The sequence below is a fragment of the Physeter macrocephalus genome, chromosome 13, assembly GCF_002837175.3.
Source record: "Physeter macrocephalus isolate SW-GA chromosome 13, ASM283717v5, whole genome shotgun sequence".
Classification (NCBI taxonomy): domain Eukaryota; kingdom Metazoa; phylum Chordata; class Mammalia; order Artiodactyla; family Physeteridae; genus Physeter; species Physeter macrocephalus.
This window is the reverse complement of record NC_041226.1, coordinates 25,616,789-25,634,458: the sequence shown is the minus strand read 5'-3', so window position 1 is coordinate 25,634,458 and position 17,670 is coordinate 25,616,789. Positions and strand designations below refer to the sequence as shown.

The following is a 17,670-nucleotide window of genomic DNA, read 5'->3' as shown; positions in this document are numbered from 1 at the left end:
ATAACCAAGAGATCACTGAAGATATCAAAGAGGAAATTAAAACATACCTAGAAACAAATGACAATGAAAACACGATGACCCAAAACCTATGGGATGCAGGAGAAGCAGTTCTAAGAGGGAAGTTTACAGCAATAGCATCCTATCTCAAGAAACAAGAAAAATCTCAAATAAACAACCTAAACTTACACCTAAAGCAATTAGAGAAAGAACAAAAAACCCCCAAAGTTAGCAGAAGGAAAGAAATCATAAAGATCAGATCAGAAATAAATGAAAAAAAATGAAGTAAACGATAGCAAAGATAAATAAAACTAAAAGCTGGTTCATTGAGAAGATAAACAAAATTGATAAAACATTAGCCAGACTCATCAAGAAAAAAAGGGAGAAGACTCAAATCAAACGACAGAATTAGAAATGAAAACGGTGAAGTAAAAACTGACACAGCAGACATAGAAAGGATCATGAGAGATTACTACAAGCAACTATATGCCAATAAAATGGACAATATGGAAGAAATGGACAAATTCTTAGAAAAGCACAACCTTCCAAGACTGAACCAGGAAGAAATAGACAATATAAACGGACCAATCACAAGCACTGAAATTGAGACTGTGATTAAAAATCTTCCAACAAACAAAAGCCCAGGACTAGATGGTTTCACAGGCGAATCTATCACACATTTAGAGAAGAGCTAATACCTGTCCTACTCAAACTCTTCCAAAATATAGCAGAGGGAGGAACACTCCCAAACTCATTCTATGAGGCCACCATCACCCTGATTCCAAAACCAGACAAAGATGTCACAAAAAAAGAAAACTACAAGCCAATATCTCTGATGAACGTAGAAGCAAAAATCCTCAACAAAATACTAGCAAACAGAATCCAAAAGCATATTAAAAGGATCATACACCATGATCAAGTAGGGTTTATTCCTAGAATGCAAGGATTCTTCAATATATGCAAATCAATCAATGTGATACACCATATTAACAAATTGAAGGATAAAAACCATACGATAATCTCAACAGATGCAGAAAAGCTTTTGACAAAATTCAACACCCATTTATGAAAAAAATGCTCCAGAAAGTAGGCATACAGGGACTATAACTCAACATAATAAAGGCCATATATGACAAACCCACAGCCATAATCATCCTCAATGGTGAAAAACTGAAACCATTTCCTCTAAGATCAGGAACAAGACAAAGTGGCCCACTCTCACCACTATTTTTCAACATAGTTTTGGAAGTTTTAGCCACAGCAATCAGAGAAGAAAAAGAAACAAAAGGAATCCAAATCAGAAAAGAAGAAGTAAAACTGTCACTGTTTGCAGATGATGTGATACTATACATAGAGAATCATAAAGATACTAAAAGAATAAAATACCTAGGAATAAACCTACCTAAGGAGACAAAAGACCTGTATGCAGAAAACTGTAAGACACTGATGAAAGAATTTAAAGATGATACAAACAGATGGAGAGATATACCATGTTCTTGGATTGGAAGAATCAACACTGTGAAAATGACGAAAGTACCCAAAGCAATCTAAAGAGTCAATGCAATCCCTATCAAACTACCAATGGCATTTTTCACAGAACTAGAACAAAAAATTGCACAATTTTAAGGAAACACAAAAGGCACTTAATAGCGAAAGCAATCTTGAGAAAGAAAAACGGAGCTGGAGGAATCAGGCTCCCAGACTTCAGACTATACTACAAAGCTAGAATAATCAAGACAGTATGGTACTGCCCCCAGAGATAAACCCACACACATACGGTCTCATTGTCTTTGATAAAGGAGGGAAGGATATACAGTGGAGAAAAGACAGCCTCTTCAATAAGTGGTGCTGGGAAAACTGGACAGCTACATGTAAAAGTATGAAATTAGAACACTCCCTAACACCATACACAAAAGTAAGCTCAAAATGGATTAAAGACCTAAATGTTAAGGCCAGACACTATCAAACTCTTAGAGGAAAACATAGGCAGAACACTCTATGACATAAATCACAGCAAGATCCTTTTTGACCCACCTCCTAGAGAAATGGAAATAAAAACAAAAATAAACAAATGGGACCTAATGAAACTTAAAAGCTTTTGCACAGCAAAGGAAACCATAACCAAGACGGAAAGACAACCCTCAGAATGGGAGAAAATATTTGCAAATGAAACAACTGACAAAGGATTAATCTCCAAAATTTACAAGCAGCTCATGCAGCTCAATAACAAAAAAACAAACAACCCAATCCAAAAATGGGCAAAAGACTAAATAGACATCTCTCCAAAGAAGATATACAGACTGCCAACAAACACATGAAAAGATGCTCAACATCACTAATCATTAGAAAATTGCAAATCAAAACTACAATGAAGTATTACCTCACACTGGTCAGAATGGCCATCATCAAAAAATCTACAAACAATAAATGCCGGAGAGGGGAACCGTCTTGCAGTGTTGGTGGGAATGTAAATTGATACAGCCAGTATGGAGAACAGTATGGATTTTCCTTAGAAAACTAGAAATAGAACTACCATATGACCCAGCAATCCCACTACTGGGCATATACCCTGAGAAAACCATAACTCAAAACGAGTCATGTGCCACAATGTTCATCACAGCACTATTTACAATAGCCAGGAATGGAAGCAACCTAAGTGTCCATCGACAGATGAATGGAAAAAGAAGATGTGGCACATATATACAATAGAATATTACTCAGCCATAAAAAGAAACGAAATTGAGTTATTTGTAGTGACGTGGATGGACCTAGAATCTGTCATACAGAGTGAAGTCAGAAAGGGAAAAACAAATACCATATGCTAACACATATATATGGGCAGATGTAGAGAATGGACTTGAGGACACGGGGAGGGGGAAGGGTAAGCTGTGACGAAGTGAGAGAGTGGCATAGACATATATACACTACCAAATGTAAAACAGATAGCTAGTGGGAAGCAGCTGCATAGCACAGGGAGATCAGCTTGGTGCTTTGTGACCACCTAGAGGTGTGGAATAAGGAGGGTGGGAGGGAGACCCAAGAGGGGGGGATATGGGGATATACATATGCATATAGCTGATACACTTTGTTATATAGCAGAAACTAACACAACATTGTAAAGCAATTATACTCTAATAAAAATGTTAAAATAAATAAATATAAACTAGTGACGTTTTCTTAGTATCCCAAGGGGCAACATAATGCCAAGGAAAGAAAAAGCCTCTGAAGCCAAACAGACCTAGTTGTGATTTCTCATCCTGTCCTTTATCAGTGTCCTTGGACAAGTATTCTGAATCTCCTGGGCCTAAGTTTTCTTATTTTCAAAAGAGCAGTAATAATACTTACTGAGTAGAGTTATTGTGAGGATTATAGGTAAAGCACCTTGTCCAGTCCCTCAGACAGTGAGAACTAGGTGTGGAAGGATATTAAAAGCCCATCCTCACCTGCACAGTCCTCTACCTGGTGTGCACCCTGGACAGCAGGCTGCAAGGTGTGGACTCAGTGGTCATGAGTGAGCTTCTGGGTTTACACTCAAATTACCTTCTGCACCTAGAACCCACCCTGAAAAAATAAGGGAGAAAGGAACCTACCTAACTAGTACAGCCTGTGTGAGGTGCTTTCCCAAGACATTACATTTTATTCACCAGAGTCATCCTATAAGATTTCTCAGAAAGAATCTGAACCCAGGCTCATCACACTCCCTGCATGCATTACCATCTCAAGAGAGATTTCAGAAGAATCACAACTAATCTCACTGCAAGTGCACGCTCATTTACTAAACTGTGACCTATCTACCGTGTATCACTCTCTACTAGGATATAATGGATATCAAGGGGAAAAACAGGGGAGCAAGGGACATAATACAATATGTTTAGAATCAAAGTCCTCAGTATTTACCACATGCGCTAACTGAACTAAGAAATTAAATCGTTCACACAGTTACATTTATTCAGGATCTTCTATATGCTTAGCGCCAAGAACACGAAGGTAAGTACAATAAGATCCTTTGAAGGTGTCAAAGGAAAAAAAATGCATACATATAAAGCCCTACCTTATATAAGCCACTCATCTATAAAGTGGGCTGATGGGACTGATCTAATACAGATAGCTGTAATCAAAAGTAAATAAGAAGTGTAATACTGGCCAGTACAGTACTGAGCATAGAAAAGGTATTCAGTTTTTCTTAAAATTGGAAAAATACTTCAATATACATTAAATAAATCAGAGTATATACATATACATTAAGTATCAAGCTATACATTTTTTGTGTAGAGGTGTTAGAATAAGAGTATTTATGCAAATTTTCTTGTATTTGCATAGGGAAACACAGGAAGAGGAGGAAATACTTCCCAATTCTCTCTGTGAGATCAGTGTTACCCGAATACCAAAATATGACAAAGACATCATTCAGTCCACCACAGCTATGGACTGAATGTTTGTGTTCCTCCAAAATTCATATGTTGAAATCCTAACTGCCGATATGATAGTATTCACAGGTGGGGTCTTTGGGAGGCCATTAGGTCATGAAGATAAAAGCTAGACAAAAATAGAACACGTGTTGTATTATTACATTTACATAAAATTCTAGAAAATCCAAATAAATCTACAAAGTAGATCAGTGATTCCCAGAAAAGGGAGGAACCAGGGGACATTATAAAGAGGCACAAGTAAACTTTTCAGAGTGATGAGTTAATTTGATTATTATCTTGATTTTAGTGATGTTTCATGGTTACATACATATGTCAAAATTTATAGAGTCGTACATTAAATATGTACAATTTGTTGTATGTAAATTACACTTAGTAACACTATTTATTAAAAGATTAGAATTAAAATGTTAACAGTGCTTATAATTAGGCTTACGAATGATTTGCATTTTATCCTTTGTTTCAGTGTTTCCCAAGTTTTTGTACTGATGTTTTGTTTTTGTGATAGGAATAAACAGTTATATTTCTTTTGAAAAACCATATTGCAAAGTAATCATAGCCATACTGGAAGTAGAAAAGAATTGTGATACACAGAGAAAGTAGCAATTTGATGGGTGACATATATTAGAATATTTTGACTAATCAATAGATCACAATTTAATACCCCAAATTCAATTTGCAATTCAGCCTCTTAAAATGCTTATCCATAAACTATCGCTAAATTGTGATAATTTACAAAAGACAACTTTGTTGGTCTTAAGGTACCTAGTCATATTCATGACAAGACAACAATAATCAACATAAAATAAGATCAAGGAATGACCTTCAGTTATGAACACATCTCAGACGAAGCAAGAATTTTTAGGTCCTGTCAAATTCTTTAAACACAAAGCATTAACTTTTTAATTGTATGAGTCAGATCACAGAAAAAGCAGTTATAATGGATGTATTCTCTAATTTAATAAAGTTTCACTTTAAACATGGGAGTTTAATAGCTTTTTTAAAGTTACAGTCTAATATATACTTACTATAACAAAGAAAAAAATCCAAAAATGTAAAAAGAAAAATTAAATGATCCCTTCCATTTCCAACCCCACTCTTAACCCAATGCCCTAGAAAGAAGTCAAAGAGCCTGGAGTTCAGCCTTCTACACTTTTCTCTGTGTACAGGGAGACATATAATACACCCGCAAAGGGTGTTCCAAGTTTGTTTGTTTTATAAAACAAAAACAAAAATTGTATCATACTTTATATACTACTCTGCAGTCTTCCATTTTTGCTTAACAACATCATATGGACACCCTCTAGGTCCACAGATATAAATCTAATTTATTCTTTTTTAACAGCTGCAGAAGTTTCCATAATATATCTGTAAAATAATCTATTCAACTATTCCTCTACTGATACACTCAGATTCCTTCTAGTTTTTGTCACTATCAAAAACAACAAAATGCTTCAATATATATTGTGTACAAATATCTTTTTTATGTGCTGATTTTTCCCTTAATGGATAGAACCTAATAAAGAAACTGCTACATCCAGAAGGTATTTTATTTTAATAGCTATTACCATATTACTTTCCAAAGAAGTCAAATGAACTCACACTTCCACAGCAATGTATGAAATGCCATTTCCCTGCGACCTTGTAGATACTGGACATTATAATACCTTTTAATTTTGGCCCAGATGATGTATGAATATTGCTATCTTATTGTATAATTTGCATCTTTCTAACTATTAAGCAGGGTTAGAACATATGTACATATGCACATATTGGCCATCTGGATTTCCTGTCCTGTGGCATGCCTATTTAAACCCTTTGCCTATTTTCTACTGGATCATATGATGTTTCTCATCAATTTATATGCTATATTTGTATATAAAGGGTATTAAATCTCTGCCTATCATATATGTTATATATGCATTGAAAATGTGATTTTTAAGTTAGGGGTTTAGTACTTGAATTCATTTAAACAATGTCATTAATGGTGGTTAAATTGCCAGGTAAATCCAAAGAAGCCTATTTAACATACTACCTAGCTCAAAAACTGTACATCTGCAATGAAAGTTGCAGAAAGCAACAACAGTCATTAAAGAGAAAATTACAAGCAATAAAACACATCAATAAACTTTAAGTCATCTTCAATATGGTACTTGGGAGAAAGAAGATTAAAGAAAAACTAGGGGGCTTCCCTGGTGGCGCAGTGGTTGCGCGTCCGCCTGCCGATGCAGGGGAACCGGGTTCGCGCCCCGGTCTGGGAAGATCCCACGTGCCGCGGAGCGGCTGGGCCCGTGAGCCATGGCCAATGAGCTTGCGCGTCCGGAGCCTGTGCCCCGCAACGGGAGAGGCCGCAACAGAGGGAGGCCCGCATACCACCAAAAAAAAAAAAGAAAAACTAGGCACTGAATAAACACTGCTATAGAGACCCCAGAGGAAACTTCAGGGCATGTTCAGGAGCTTTAAAAGTTGGTGGGACTCTTCCTTTTGAGGACTCTATGCTTAAAAATATATCTAAAGAAATCTCAAATGAAATCCTTTTCCAAAGTAAATTCTCATGTAATGAGAGGCAATTAGGACACTAGTAAAAATAAGGCAAGTCTTAAGGATTGGAGGCTTTGCTTCTCAGATTGTCTTTCAAGAACTGACGATTAAATAAGGGAATCTGAGGTAACACCTCCCTGGAGGCCTTTTGTGTAACCTCTGTCACTAATTTATTAAAACTGACAAGTAGCTGCAATGATTGTTCCACATTATCTACCCTGACACAAAAATGACATAGCTTTTCCATGCTATTCTGTCATTTATAACATTGATGAATTTCTCAAACCTCTTGAAATCATTTACAAACTAAAGAAAAGGTTCTTTCCCACCTAAAAAAACTCTCATCCTGTTAATTATGCCCAAACTCACCATTTTAAGAGCACAATGCTGTAATTCTTGCAGTAAATCTTTATGGGCCCTAATTGCTTAGATAAGAGTTCAGTGTGTCCAGTAAACCTTAAATGACCTCACATATAATTGGTTCACTGACTGCAACAAGAAGATTATGTAAGGAAGCAGAAATACAATTCTGAGGTCAGGTTTAAAGTCATCTCTTGAAAACTTGCTACCTTGGAGCACCACTTCATAAGTCAAACCTTGGAAGAAATACCAGCTTTGATACAATATCGTTTAACTTCAAGCACAAAAACATGAAGGAACCCCTTTTCAACAGCTGCCAATTTCAACTAAGCCTTGAGATTTGGTTCTCATACAAAAAGGCAAAAAAGCTTCAATTATCCACTTCAACACTTGCAGGTAAGAGACTAGGGACTAAGATGATAAGTGGAAGTTATAATGGTCAAGGCGGGAGGTAACAAGACCTAGATAATAAAAAAAACTAAAGAACACTCTAACTCTTATGTCTATTATATGCCAGGCACTGGGCTAGATACTGGAGCTAAAAAGATGTCCTGCTGTGCCCAATGCTGTGAAGACAGAAACAGTTCAAATGAGAAGCTGACAACTGACTATAAAATATAAGCATTCATTATCTCAATCAAATGGTCAGTGAATTAAGAAATTTTACTTTGATGAGATAATACTGCTTTTGTGTGGTTTTTAGTTGAATTTTAGACTTCCACTTAAGAATACCTCCAGTCTATAGCTTCTGCCAGTTAGCAGGATTTCTATCATTCCATTAAATAGATGATACATATGAATATCAGGGATCATAGTTCAACATTGTGACTTTTATTTCTTCATTACTAAAATACAAGAGTGATTTTCAGTGCTCTAAATAATAACTTTAATTAAGACAGAGATAAAATAAAACTGCCATGCTTCAACTATTTCAATATTTTTCAATAATCCTTCACACTTTTACATTCCAAGAGTTTTTTCTAACATCGCAGGACTTATTCTAAAGAAAGCCGCCAGAGACACTGTGGCAGACTATAAAAGAAAAGTCAAACGGAAGTCAGAAAATCTGGGTTTTGCTACTAATTACTTAGTCTTCTGACCTCTTTCTTGTGATCCTACTTTTCTGGCTATAAAATGAGTTCCAAAGAGGATAATAATTGCTAAAGTTCCTTTCCTTAACAAAAGTCTACCATTTTATGTTTCATTTCAAAATATTAAATATCCAAAAGGCAAAAAGCTAAAATGAAGCATAAATACAGGAAGGAAAGTAATAAGGTATCAAACTTCAACAAAACACCATTTCCAAAATATTTTAACATATTTTAAAAAATAACTCTTAGGGAGAAAAAATCCATCAAAGTTCTCTCATGGCCAAAACCCATAATCTCTAATCAGTCATGTAATAGCAAGAATGAAGCCAAAGAACTGTAATTTTCCCATTCTGGTAATAGTCCCTGAGAGAGGGAGAAAACGTTCAAAGAACTGTATTTGAACATAATACAGTAAATAGATGCATAAAAACATGTTATATTATGTAATACAATATATCTGTCTAATCTATGTGCAGCAACCACATAATACTTATGTGAGTATGTGAGATTTTGGTTGAATTAGCTTGGCCACTTTTCCTATTTCAAGTTAACAAACTCCCAACAGTCTTTTTCTCACAAATGGTACAGCTGCTCGTAAGAAAGACTAGCAGAGGCAATATAACAATTCACTATTGGGTAAAACATATACTATCATCCTCTTGATATATGGTAGGAACAATGATGAATGGATAGCAGGCACAAACCATCCAACTGATTTCAGTATAAACTCTCTTCTGATATATTTCAAAGGGTAAGCTACTAATAACGAAACAAAAGAAATGAAAACTTCTGATTACATAAGAGATGCATGCAAACAATAATAAAAATTGAAAGTATGTAAACCAGAAAATGTTGAGGGCTTTTCTTTGTTTTTCTGGGGGGGTTTCGTGACAATTTATGGGAGTTTTGCTATATTTAGGAACAGATACCTTTTACACTTTGGGACTTGGTCTGAGCCAGCCACTGTATTGTCCCTCAGTCATTTGCAAAGTATGAGAATACATTCATTCAAAGCACATGCTTATAAGTTCTTTAATTGATATTATTGCTAGGATCCCTTGAATTCTTGAAGCTAGTACAGACAGTCCTGTTAATTCTCTCACTGAATAAGAAGATCCTCAAAATGAGTAAGTATCTGTGATTACGACAAAGTACTTCAGCAGACCCCAGACAAGACACTATGGCATCTTAGTTGTTAAAAGAAGGGATGGAAGTGCTATCCCTTGTTGATAGCTATCAGGCAATGACCATGCTTCAGGTCTAGGTGAGACTAAAAAGGCCAACATTCTTTCCACACTGTAAATATGTTAAGTTTGATCTTTTTAAACTGAAGTGTATTTGAAGAGCCTACCAACATTGGTGATCCTGCAAACAACCTGAGGGCAAATTCAAAATTAAATCTAGCTGAAATATATTCCAGATTCATTTTTTAGGGATAAGACTGAATGAAGATGAAACTGTTTTTAGCATATCTCTTAAGCAGAATCACAGCAGCCTTTAGTGATCCCCATACTCAAATAGTGTCACAGGCATGGGATAATGGAAAATGGAAAGGAACAAGAACCAGGAGACTGGGGAAATGGTTGTATCAGGAACTCATATGTATTCAGCACTATGTGCCAGGCACTATCGTATATATTTCACATATGCTATTTGATTTAATCCTTACAATATATCAGTGAGGTTGAAATGATCATCCCCATAGAGTCAAGGAGACTCAGAGCACTTAAATGACTATGGAAATTGACACATATAAAAAGAAAGAAAGAAGGAAGGAAGGAGGGAAGGAGAGAAGGCAAGAAGGGAGGAAGAGAGAGAGAGGAAGGAAGGAAGGGAGGGAGGGAAGGAGGAAGGAAGGAAGGGAGGGAGGGAGGAAGGAAGGAAGAAAGAAGGAAGGAGGGAGGAAGAGACGGAGAAAGAAAGAAAGAAAGAAAGGGAGGAAGGGAGGAAGGAAGGAAGGAAAGAAACTCATACATCTAGAAAGTAGTACAGTCAAAATTTTAAACATAATTTCCCCCCACCAAGTAGTTGTTTCCCTACAGAACTCAAACTATATAGCACTTTTCTTATTGTCTATCAAGAGCAGATATTATTCTTCACATCTGAAGTCTATTATAAAAAGTTAGATACATTCATAATGAGAAAAGACCCAGAAATCAGGAAAAATGAGTGGGGTTTTTTTGTCAATTATCACATACCTATGACATGTAAGATGTTATAGATCTATTTTGTTAATTTTTCTCTAGACAAGTATAACAACTTGTTAAAGAATTAAGCCATTAGTCTCACCCCTGAAAAGAAAACCTGTCTATTAAAATAATATGATTAGGCATAACCATTAAATAATGAACATCAAAAATAAATATTCCTGACTGCCGCTTCTAGTTAGGATGGCGAGAATTGCAAGAGAATTTCACTTCCAACATAACAACCAGGACAAACCAGTTAATCTACAAAAATCACAGTTTCTTAAAATCCATCATACAGCTAAGGATACAAAGAAATCTAAATGAACTAGATTATAGAAAGTAATGAGTCCTTTCAAGGAGAGAAGAGACCCACAGCTAACTTTCATCCCTAGTAGAATGGCAAGAGGAGGAAGAATCTGCCATAGATGTGTCAGGGTAAACAAGTTGAACTTTTAACAAACCTATAATGGCCATACATGGGCTGGCATGATGAGAAGTCCCAGCAACAGAGAAAATCTGCACCTACCACCAACTCTTTCCCATCCACGTATTCAAGCATGAGAGATGAAAAATAAAAAGGAAAACTAGGGACTTCTCTGGCAGTCCGGTAGTTAAGACTCCATGCTTTCACTGCAGTGGGTGTGGGTTCCATCTCCAGTGGACTAACTAAGATCCTGGATGTGGGGCGGCATGGCCAAAAAATTAGAAAAAAAAAGGAAAACCAAATGGACATGGTAGAAATGAAATATATTAACCGAAATGAATGAATCATCAGATGGGACTAACACAGAACATACGAAACAGAAGAGAGAATCAATTAACTTAGTTATGGACAAAAAGTTACCAAAACTGATGACAGTTATTAACCCATAGATTCAAGAAGCTTAGAGAAACACAACAAAGATAAATTCAAAGTAAACTGTACCTTGGTACATCAAGCCAAACTTCTGGTGAAAAATAAAAAATAAAAAAAGAATCTTAAATGCAGATACAGAAAACAGACAAGTTACAAACAGGCAAAAAACAAAAATTATAGCTGACTTTTTATTAGAAACAATAGAAACCAGAAGACAATAAAATGATGTCTTTAAAGTACTAAAAGAAAAAAAACTGGCATTCCATATCCAACAATTACAAAAAAAATGCTTTGAAAATGAAAGCAAAATAAACACAGTATAAGACAGACAACAGATGAGAGAATGCATATCTAGCAAACATACTAAAAGAAATGCTAAAAGAAACTCTTCTGGCTAAAGGGAAATGCTTTCAGATGATGTATGCCTGAATATGCAGAAAGGAATAAAAAGCAGTAGAAAGCATTAAAATATGGATAAATATTAAAAGCTTCTAAAACTATCTTCATTTTATACCTATATATTTACTTTATTTAAAATTCTATTATTGCTTAAAGCAAAAATAACAACAATAAATATCACTGTTTTAGCAAAAATGACAATAAATATCATAGTATTTTAGCATATATGGAATTAAAATATATGTTGACAAACAGTACAAAGGGTATGTGATGTAAATGAAAGTATAGTATATATAGCTCAACAAACATCAGGTAGGAAAACTCATAGAGACCACATTCAGACACATCATAGTCAAATTATCAAAAGACAAAGACAAAGAGAAAATATCTTGATAGCAGAAAGAAAGGTGATTCATCATGCAGAAGGGATCCTTAGTAAAATTAATAACTGACTTCTCATCAGAAACTATGGAGGCCAGAGGCAGTAAGATGACATATTCAAAGTGCAGAAAAGAAAAAACTGTCAACCAAGAATTCTTCAAAGAATAAAGGTGAAATTAAGAAATTTCCAGACAAATAAAAACTGAGAATTCATCTCTAGCAGATCTGCCCTATAAAAAATACTAAAGAGTGTCCTTCTTTCAGGCCAAAATAAAAGCACACTAGACAGTAACTCAAATCCACACAACAGCATTCCAGTAAAGGTAACTGGAATATATGTAAATGTAAAAAATATATGTAAATGTAAAGACAATATAAACATATTTTTGTTTGTAACTGTTTTCTTCTATCTGATTTAAAAGACAATTTCATAAAATGATAATTATAAACTTGTGTCACTAGATTTTTAATATATAAAGCTATAATTTGTATGACAATAATAGTACAAAGAAAGTAGAAGGGAACAGAGCTATACTGGAACAAAGCTTTTAAATACTATTGAAATTAAGTTAGTATTAATATGAACACGTTTGTTTTAAGTTAAACTGTTAATTATAACCCCTAGAGTTACCACTAAGAAAATAACTCAATGGACCTCCCTGGCGGTCCAGTGGTTAAGATGCTGCACTTCCACTGCAGGGGACATGGGTTCGATTCCTGTTTGGGGAACTAAGATCCTGCACGCACGTGGCATGGCCAAAAAAAAAAAAGCCAACAGAAAAAAACCTCAAAAAAAAATACAGTAAAAGAAAAGTGAGACAGAGTAGAGAGGACAGATCACAGAGCCATTTAGGAGGTAGAGTCAGTGGAAATTTGTATTGGATGAAAGTGAGATATTCTCCCTCAAGGAGCACATTTGTCTACTGAAAGAATCTGAAGAGTGAACAAAATATTATTTTATATTGTGCCCAATGACTGGAACATAGAACAGGGGAAGTACAGTGACAGGAGATGAGGCTGAGACTAGATCATGAAAGGTAAGGATTGACCTTTGTTCCTAAGGTATTAGAGTGCTTTAAGGAATTTTGAGAAAAGAATTGACATGATTTTGAGCAAAGAAGTGATTGTGAGTCATTAGAGAAATTCAAATCAAAACAATAATGAGACACCACTTCATACCCATGAAGATGGCTACAGTAAAAAGGACAGACAATAATAAGTGTTGAAGATATCAAGAAACTGGAACCCTCGTACATTGCTTGTGGGAATGTAAAATGGTACAGCCTCTTTGGAAAACAGTTTGATGATTCCTGGAAATGTTAAACAGAGTTACCATATAACCTAGCAATTCTACTCCTAGGCACATATCCAAGAAAACTGAAAACATATGTCTGTATAAAAACTTGTATATGAACATTTATAGAAGTATTATTCATAATATCCCAAAACTGATGAATGAATAAACAAAAAGTGGTATATCCATACAACTGAACACTATTTAGCCATGAAAAGGAATGAAGCACTGATACATACTACAACATGAATGAACCTTGAAAACATTATAAGTGAAATAAGCCAAACACAAAGGCCACATAGTATATGATCCCATTTATATGAAATGTTAAGAATAGGCAAATCCAAAGAAACCAAAAGTATATTAATGATTGCCAAAGGCTAGAGGGGCAGCAGGGGGAAGAGGAGGAGGGGGAAACAGGGAGTGACTGTTAATGAGTGTGAGGTTTCTTTTTGACTTGATGAAAAATGTTCTAAAGTTAGGTAGTGGCATGGGTGCACAACTCTGTGAATATGCTAAAAACCACTGAGTTGTACACTTTAAAAAGGTGAATTTTATGGTATATGAATTGTATTTCAATAGAGCTGTCATAAAAAAAAAAACCATGATGAGTTACCATTTCATACCTTGTAGAATGAGTAAAATCTAAAAGACTAGAAATACCAAGGATGGCAAGGTTGGCAAGGATGTGGAACACTGTTGTTGGTCAAAGGGTAAAATAGTACAACTACTTTGGAGAACTTTTTGGCAGTGTTTAGTAAAGTTAAACAGGCATCCACATTATGACACATCAACTCCTGGTTATTTATTTAAGTGAAAACTTATGACTACAAGACTTCTACAGGAATGTTCACAGTACCTTTTTCATAAAAGTCCCAAAATGGAAACCATCCAACCGTCCATCAACAAAAGAACAAATAAATTATGGTATATTTATACAATGGAATATTACTCAGCAGTTAAAAGCAAGCTGATTGGTACAGGAATATGGATGAACCTCAAAATTATTCTCGGTGGAAAGAAACCAGATATACACACACAAAAAAAAACTATACTATATGATTCTATTTATAGAAAGCTGAAGAACGAATTAGATTAGCAAAACTAATCTACCATGGTAGAAAATAGAACAGTGGTTTCCAGAGCAGGAGAGCAGGAGAGCAGGGAAGGGGCACAAGAGAACATTCAGAGGTGATGAAAGCAATCTTGGTGGTTATACACATTTATAAAATTGTCAAAATTAATCAAAATGAATACTTAAGATCTGTGCATTTTATTAAGTATAAATTTTATTTCAGTTGAAACAGAAACAGTAATATGTGGAAAAATAAATATTTTACTGAAATATTCATGGATGAAGTGATACAAAGTGATAAATTCATAAAATAAATGATTAGTTCTTACAGTAGTTCTGTGGCACAAGTTCCGGGCTCTTAGGCGTTTTCAACTTGTAGGATACATCTCCAATATTAACTGTATCACCTAAAAAGAGAATACAGAAACACAGCCATTACAAGAGACAAGTAAGAAAACAACACACTATGGCTTTTGCAACAATGACTCTCCTGACCTACAGAGAGGGATGTGTGTACCACAGATCTGTCTGTGTTGGGCATCCATAGAAACACCTGTCTATGTCAGGCACTGTGCTGTACAACTAGTATCCATAGTATAAGTTATATATATAAAGAAGAAGTGTCGGTGAAATTCACTTTTTAAATGCTATTGTAGCAAAAAAGGTGAAATACTATAAAATATATTAACCAGCTTTATTTTCTCATTAATAGCAATACTAATAAAGTCAACAATACAGAAGGATGCATTTTTGTTTAAGATCGTCCAAAGCACCCATAAGGTGGTACCTTTAACATGTATTTGCAACCTTTTTACATCTTTATAGGTTCTTATTTTTACTACATACAACTTCAAGTTCTCTAGCAACATAACTCCCAAATTCAACATTTCTAGGTACATGAAAAGAGCAAAGCCCCAGAGGCATATATGCCAAGAATTCCTACATGAAACAAGCAAAACAGAGCAAAATCTCTCAGTCACTTCTACATGGTTCTAATTTTTTAAAGTAACATTAATTTCTGGTTGATCTTCTAAAGTGCAGGAGTGAACCAAACAATCTCTGCTTTGCTCTCTCCAACAGCAAAATAGACATATTGATCCCATCTGCAACTGGAACTTCACTTGGAAAGGGCTCAAAAACACTTTTTACACAGAAAAAGTAGCTGTGTGAAACACATCTTTCAACACTGCCAGTTTTGAGCTAGTGAGGTATCCTGGAGAATAAGGCCTTAAATCATGGTACTAACAACAGCCAACACTTGTTGAACGATTACTATCTTCTAAGTCCTTTACACATTCCCCAAATATGTGAGACAGAGACTTTATAATCGAGGAAATTTGTAAAACTATGGAAAAAAAAGTTTTTATAGATGAAGAAATATATTACAGGTATGTGGTAAATTAAGAGATAAGTAGAAACACTGTGTAAAACACAGGTATAATTTCTAATACAGAATGCACATACATTTAGAGTGTAAATCAAAGGAATTTTCCTCTGAATTAGTCTAGACATCAGCTACTACTTACTGAGTACCAGCTATTTGGCAAATACTATTATAGACATATTTATTTATGTTATTTCATTTAATCTTGACTCTAAATAACCCATGGTTCCTTGAGCTATTTCACAGAACTACTGTAACAGAAACTCCATCTCAAACTAGGTTAGTATGAGGACATTGGGGTTTTTGTTACAGCGGTTCTATGAAATACCTCACAGGAAGCATGAACCCATCATGAAGAGACCTAGGCTCAGAAACTAGTCCACAGTATGTTAGGGAAGGCAACAGGAAGCACAGTCAAAGTCACACCCCAGGATAAACTCACTGAGATACCACCCCAGGCACTATTAGATCCATATTGTGGGACAACACAGTCAGAGGACAACTTTTTCCCCCATTTTATTTTGATATTTCTCAAACCTGTAGGAAAGTTGGAAACACACTACCTTAAGATGCAAAAGGCATGATTCTTCGTCCTTAAAGTCTTCAGATATATCTTCTAGTAAAAAGGACACTGCCATAAATAAACTGTTCCTGCAGCCTTTGCACAACTCCCTCATGACTCAAAGTCATGGGCAGGAACATTGAACTGGCCAATCCTATGTCATTAGCCACAGCTTGGCTGCCAGGGTACAGGTAGCAGGAAGAGCTAACCACTGTGATTTCTGGAGTGGAGTCAGAGCCCTGCGTCCAATCACGACTAACTCCACAGGGATTCCACCACTCTCTCTCTCTCTCTCTCTCTCCTTGCCCTCTCACCTCCTCTCTTTTCCTCCTACCTCATTATGACTCAAGTCTTCTTCACCTTTTCTTCCTCTCCTCCTCAACTTCCGATCACTGGGTGCGGAGGCCCGGTTCTAGCCTCTTTTCTTTTCTATCTATAACCTCTCCTTGATGAGCTCATCTAGTCTTATGCCTTTAAGTGCAACTAATACGTTGCTTGCTCCCAAATTTACATCTCTAATCCAGACCACAGAACTCGAAGCATGGATACCAACAGACTCTGAGGTGCCTGATAGTCAGGTTCAAGTTGACATATTCAAAACTGAACTTCTGATCTGTGTTGTGTTCCACTCACTGTATTCCCCAATTCTACTAATGGCAGCTTAATCCTTCCAGCTTCTCAGACCAGAAATTTTGCAGCCATTCTTAACTTTTCTCTCCCACCCCCCATCAGAAAATTGTAGTGACTCTGTCATTAATATATATGTAGTATTGCCCACTTCTCTCTACATCCTCTACCAGCACAATGCTGACCCAAGCCAGGTAGGGGTTTACTACTTAAATTCATTTTCTCATTTAAACAGCATTACCTCTCACTCCCTTACAGATCTCCTGTCTCAACCCTTGCACCCTACAGTTAATTCTCAACAGAGCAGCCGCAGTGATCATAAGAAAATAGGAATCAAGTAATGCCAGTCCTCTGCTCAACCCCCATCTTTGCAATGGCCTAAAAGGCTATTTCTGATCTGGCATCCCATTTCCCTTCTGAGCTCATGTCCTACTAGTGTCCTCCTCACTTATACTCCAGCCACGTGGGTCTCTTCGCTACTCCTTGA

At 35.8% G+C, this 17,670-nt stretch overlaps 1 protein-coding gene across 5 annotated transcripts in view; it reads right to left on the bottom strand.

Moving 5' to 3' along the window:
* Positions 1 to 17,670, bottom strand: part of VWA8 (von Willebrand factor A domain containing 8) — a 365,312-nt gene that overhangs the window by 333,761 nt on the left and 13,881 nt on the right. For 4 of the 5 annotated variants that reach the window (XR_003682537.2, XM_028497346.2, XM_024125806.3 and 1 more), the window contains exon 2: positions 14,940 to 15,017. Coding sequence is in view for 3 of the 5 variants with exons in the window: in XM_028497346.2 (XP_028353147.1) it covers positions 14,940 to 15,017 (78 nt within the window). In the remaining 2 variants the exon portion in view is untranslated. Of the gene's footprint in view, positions 1 to 14,939; positions 15,018 to 16,557; positions 17,158 to 17,670 lie in introns of those variants that run through there. The other variant, XM_028497347.2, reaches the window with a different exon arrangement.